This window comes from Monodelphis domestica, chromosome 5 (assembly GCF_027887165.1).
Source record: "Monodelphis domestica isolate mMonDom1 chromosome 5, mMonDom1.pri, whole genome shotgun sequence".
In the NCBI taxonomy this organism is placed as follows: Eukaryota; Metazoa; Chordata; class Mammalia; order Didelphimorphia; family Didelphidae; genus Monodelphis; species Monodelphis domestica.
Window position 1 is genome coordinate 254,500,605 of NC_077231.1, and position 5,995 is coordinate 254,506,599.

Below are 5,995 nucleotides of genomic sequence, written 5' to 3' on the forward strand. Positions count from 1 at the left end.
TTTTCTAGGTCAGTTGTTTTCCCCATGAGATATTTCACATTTTCTGCTATTTTTTTCTTTCTTTTGACATAAAAAATTGTTTCTTGATGACTCATAAAGTTATTAGCTTTTGCTTGCCCAATTATAATTTTAGAAATTATTTTCTTAAGTGTGCTTTTGTACCTCCCTTTCCATTTGGCCAATTCTATTTTGTATACAGTTTTTTTCCTCAGTAAATTTATGTACCTCTTTTTCCAGGTGGCCAATTCTGCCTTTTAAGATGTTCTTCTCTTCAGTGTATTTTTTTGTCTCTTTTACCTACTATGTTTTTTAAAGGTATTAATTCCTTCTGTGTTTTTTTGTGCCATCTTTACCAAGTTGTTGACTTATTTTTTCATAATTTTCTTGTGCCACTCTAATTTCTTTTCCAAATATTTCTTCTGCCTCTCTTATTTGATTTTTAAAATTCTTTTTAAGCTCGTCCATTATTTCTTCTTGGACTTGAGAATAATTCATATTGGAGGCTTTGGATGCAGCAGTATCAATTTTTTTGCTTTCTGAGTTTGTGGTTTGGTCTTCACTGTCACCAATACAACTTTCTATCTTGAGTCTCTTTTGTTGTTGATGTTGTTTGCTCCTTTTCTAGGATTTTACTTTTCTTTTAATTTTAAAAAATGTAAAATTTATGCTCTCTACCTTTGGTGAATGGAGCACTGCTTTAAGCTTCAGGTTTTTTGGGTGGCTACCTTCAGGGTTGGCTCTGGAGATCTATCTGTTTTCAGTTCTTCCAATGTAGTATGATGTAAGGAAAGGTATATTTAATATTCTCCAGGCCTGTGCTTTGGTGTGAGTAACCCCCAAATTTTTCTGCCTTGGAAACTGCTCTCCTGTGGCCCCAAGTGCTAGTGTATGCTAGTATTCTTCCTCATCTGAAAACTTCATCCCAGGATATGTATATGGGCAGTGCAACAAGATTCTACATGCAGAGCCAGCAAAGGGACCCCTCTAATCTCTGCATGTGGCTTCACAATCCACCTCCACCCTCAGTCCAGCCTTCTAAGTTGTTTTGGGTTGAAAAATTACTTCACTCCATTTTTTTGTGAGTTATGTTGCTCCAGAATTCATTCAGAGGCATTATATCATAGTTTTTGGGGAGGGTAATTTGGTACAGATGAGTCTGTGGATCTTCCTGCAATCTTGGCTCTGCCTTCCCTTCTCTGGAATCTCTTTTAAGTGTCATAAAGGAACTAGTCTATAATTGTTTTTCAGTTGTTTTCAGTTATGTGCAACCCTTTATAACCCCATTTGGGGTTTCCATGGCCAAGATATTGGGATAGCTTACCATTTTCTTTTCCAGGTCATTTTACAGATGAAGAAACTGAGCCAAACATGGTTAAGTGACTTGCCCCCCCCCCCAAACTTTAATTTGGTTCTTCCCCCAAGTGCAGTTTTTGACCCAATAGGGGAAACTACAGCATTTGTACAGCCATCAATGTCACAGCCAGGAATGCTGCTTCTCTCTAGGGAAATGAGCAAATTCGTGTGTGTGTTTGTGTGTGTGTATCCTTTATAAAAAATTTGATACTGGCTTTCCAGTTAAATATCATACATGTGGTTAAGTTCTTTCCAAGGCAGAGAAGAAAAGAAAATGCTTGAGACCTTTATTTTCAATTCCCTTAGCATTTATTATTCCTTTCTCAATTAACTCTCTTGCTACCATTCCACTGAGTCTATAACTCAAAAGAAACTTTGAGCCCAAAATTGAGATTTGCTTTCTGTGGCTATAGAGACCAGAGAAAAAGACTAAAGCACTAAATGGGAAAAGGAAATATTAAAAACGATTATTCCAGTATCTTGGCCAAGAAAACCTCAAATGGAATCACAAAGAATTGGACATGACTGAAAACAACTGAACAACAATCATCCACTTTTGTTCCTTCATGACACTTTAAAAAAAGATTCCAGAGGAGGGAGTGGAGCCAAGATTCTCCAGAAATCTTTACCAAATGACCCTCCATTTTGGATAAAATTGTGGTAATCTACAAAGAAGAGCAGCATGTCAAGAAGTTCAGGCACTTGGAAATCAATTCCTTCCTTCCAGTGTGTAAGAAAGCAACTGTTGTTCTCAACCCTGCAGCTTGCAAAGGAAAATCCAGACATCTTTTTGAAAAGGTTGTCCCAATTGTATACTTGTCTGGTCTGGACCTGACTGTAGTTCAGACAGATTATGAAGGTAGGTCAAGAAGCTGCTAGAATCAAAGGAAAACTGAAGCTTCTAGGTTGGTGAACTGAGAGATAATATTTGTCCATCCTAAGCATAGAATGACTTGGAGGATTTGAACCTGGAGTGTGGAAATGGCATAGCTATTCATATCCTCCAAATTAGACCATCCTGATGTGGGTGGGCAGGCTTTGTATTTGTTTGGATGTGGATCAATAACATTTATTAAGTGCCTACTATGTGCCAGCCTCTGTGCTAAGATTTGGGGATACAGAAAGAGCCAAAAGCCAGTTCCTGTCTTCTAGGAGCTCATAATTAATTCCTAAAACAGTAGGTACTCCCATATTAAAATCACATACCCAATATAGGCTTGGTGTCTGAGATGCATTTTTGTTTTGATGTTTATGAAGCATGGGTCCAAGGGATGGGAAGGGAATGGGATGGAGGGAATTAGTGGTAATTTGAAGAACAAGGAAAACTGGAATTAGGTTCCAGCAGTTCTCATATTCCTTCTTAAACTGGCCATGGGGACCCAAGAGATATGGAATAGCCAAGTGTCCAAAAACCTTTCTGAGGGGGGTCAAGAGCTTTCCATTTTTTATGGGGCACAAGAGAGGATAAAGTCAAAAGATTCCAGTTCCCCATCCTCTCAAGTTATTTTAAAATGAAGTGACCGAATGCTTAGAATACATACAAAGCCTGATCCCCAGAAAATATCACTCAGCAACTTAAATGGATGTGCCATTCCCCAAGTGTCCATTCCCCTTTCTGTCTTTGAAGGAAGGGTTCTCAGTTTCAGAATAACAAGTCTGAGAAATACCAGTGACTTGATGCTAGTTGATCAAAGTGTTCTCGAAATGCACTTGCTCTGGGGATAACTCTGGGCAGAGACAGGGAGTTTGTATTAGAGCTGACATATTTTAATTGGCCAAGTTTTCAGGATTTGCCAAATTCAGCAAGGGCTGGTCTTTGTAGGTGACTGGAACCTTTTTCAGCAGTGCAGAGTGAAAAATAGCAACGAGGGGAGGAGAAGTATCACCAGAGAATTGAAAAATAAGACCCACAGTTAGAATGCTTGGGTTAAAGTCTTTATAAACTGCTTAGACAGAAGTCAGCCCAGTAAGTTAACTAGTCCAACACCAATATTTCCAATTCTACTTTCCTCAAAAGTCAAATCTCACCATTTTGGAATCTATGTTCCCTTTTGCATACTTATAAAGTGAATCAAGTTACATTTTGCATACTTATAAAGTGAATCAAGAATGAAAGGGAAAAGGGGCAAGCTGGGCAGTCCTGGGCTCAAATCTGACCTCAGATACTTCCCAGCTGTGTGACCCTGGGCAAGTCACTTAACCCCAATTACTTAGCCCTTATTGCTCTTTTGGCTTTGTAGTCAATATTTAGTGTTAATTCGAAGACAGAAGGTAAGGGTTTATAAGTAAAAAAGAATGAAGGGGAGTTAAAAGGCAGAAACAGGAGGGAAAGAGAAGAAGGCAGGAAAGAATAGAAAGAAAGGAAGGAAAGGAAGGGAGAAAAGAGGGAAGGAGAGTTTTGAGAGAAGGGAAGGGAGAAAAGTAAGAAGGAAGGATTAAAAAAGGAGAAAATGGAAAGACAGAGGAACAAGGGAAGAAAAGAGAATATTTGACATTGGAACTTTCTTGGTTCTTCTCCATCTCTGACTCATTCTCCTTTTTAGTGACAGTCCCTTCTGCTCTTCTTTACATTTATTTCCTTGAAGAGCTTAAATACAGGTTTAGTTTTTAGTACATCATCTCAATGTAGATGGTTCCCTAATCTAAATGTTTCCCTGTCTTCTCTCCTGTTTCATATTCCTACTCACAGCTGTTATCATTGTATTTACATCTGGTACATGCTTTGCAGTGTTTTAAAGGGCTTTTACTTGATCCTCACACAATGTTCCTATGAGGTGGACAAGCAAAGTATTGTTTTCTCCATTTTTTGGATGAGGAAACTGAGGCTTAAAGATAACCTGCTCCCAGAGTCACACAATTAGCAAATGGTAGAACCAGATGGAACTGAGCCAGGTTTGAGGCAGCTATTATTTCAGTCTACATGCAATGAGGCAAAAGGATCCCAATTTGGTTATATTTGCACATGGATCTGACACACCCAGTGTGGAAAAGTGCAAACACTAGAGTTGAAGATGCTTATGTAACAGATATACGAGATGATTTAAAACCCATTAACCCGATGAACCGGTTCAACCATCATGAGCCCAGGATGTTCTTAGAAAATTTTGCAGTCAAATCTTCCCATTTTACTACATTGCCCTGTATTGGGGACCCTACAGGCACACTGAAGAGGAGTTAACTGCGAAATCCTGGGCCATCTAAAGATGAGGAAGGACATTTTAGAAGAGCATGTCCTTGGAATGAAACAAAGACAAAATGACTCATCGCCAAAGTTTTATTCTGAAGCTTTTGCTTTGGAATCTTGTATCACAAAAAGGCTTGTTTACAAGTATTAGAAACTGAGATGTTTTTTAAAACTTCTATCATCGTAAAGTAAAATGGTAGATACTGTTCCAAACCATCTTCAAAAACGCAGACCCAAACTTTTCTGTATAGAAACTGTACACAAAACAAGGCACTATACATTTTTTGTTTGTTTTTGGATATTAAGGTAAGGAGGTCAATTTGCAGAGTTTCTCAAGAGTCCCCAGCCAAAAGTACAAAGGTTTTGTTCCTTTTAGCACCAGCAGCCGTCCTTAGAACAGCTCCTTGCCTATTGCCAAAGGAAACGTTTTAGAACGTGTATAAGATACATATACTGGTGGGATAGATAATTCAGTAGAAGCAACTCCATCTACTTCTTGGTATTGTTTTGACACCCAAAAAATGGTTTCTTAAAAAAGTGAATACATATTGCTTTGTTAAATATGTACTTGAACTATACGGTGTTTATATAAATATAATTTTTAAAAATAATCCACAAGCTAACAAAATAACACTTTACAAAGAAAGCGTCTTAAAAAAATGAATAGGCGAAGGCTGCATGGAGCCAGAGGAGGGCTGGGCAGCAGCTGTGAGGTGCTACTGCTTTAAGTGCACAGGAGAGCCAAGTTTACAAACAGGAAATACCCTCTGAGTCAGGGGAGAAAAAGTTTCCAGAGAGTTCTCTTACACATTTACAAAATTACACAACTCCAGCATCTAATAACTTCAGATCGTTTGTATTTTAACGTTTAAAAATCTGAAGACCAGTCCAAAGAAGTGTCCGTCTTGATTGAAAGTGACAACAGAGATTTCGCCGGCTTCATGTTGCGCTGGCGGCATGGATCCTCAGAAAAGCCCTTTCGCTTTCTTAAGGTTCACTTGTTTCCAAGAAGGCAGCATGCTATATTCTTCTCTGGTCATTTCTAGTGCAACCTGAAGGAAGAAAGGGAAACCCCCCCAAAAACAAGCAACGCAGAATAAGAAACCTTTTTGTGGTCATGAAGGATGTTATTCCCTCTTTCTGTCGAGGGTCTAGGTCTGCCTCAACTCTTCCCCTCTTCCTTACCCCGGGTATCCAATCGGTTGTTAAATCTTGTCATTTCTCCCTCTACAATAACTCCCAAATTGGTACCCTGCTCTCCATTCACACAGAGAACACGCCAGCTCAGTCCCTCCTAACTCCTGCCCAGCCAATTGAAAGAAGCTGCTCTTTGGACAACTCCATTTTCCTCTCTCTTCCCCCTCCAGTCCTTCATCCATATAGCTGCCAGGGTAATTTTCTTAAAGCACAGGTATGATCCTACTCTCCCTCTCCTCGATAAACTATGATGGCTCCCCA

General features: G+C 39.1%; 1 protein-coding gene across 17 annotated transcripts in view; it reads right to left on the minus strand.

Annotated features, from left to right (window-relative positions):
• Positions 1-4,613: 4,613 nt before the first annotated feature.
• SVIL (supervillin) overlaps positions 4,614-5,995 on the minus strand; it is a 281,250-nt gene continuing 279,868 nt past the window's right edge. For all 17 annotated transcript variants that reach the window (XM_056800916.1, XM_056800915.1, XM_056800913.1 and 14 more), the window contains one exon: positions 4,614-5,589. In XM_056800916.1, coding sequence (XP_056656894.1) covers positions 5,503-5,589 — 87 coding nt within the window. In that variant the 3' untranslated portion in view covers positions 4,614-5,502. The remainder of the gene's footprint in view (positions 5,590-5,995) is intronic.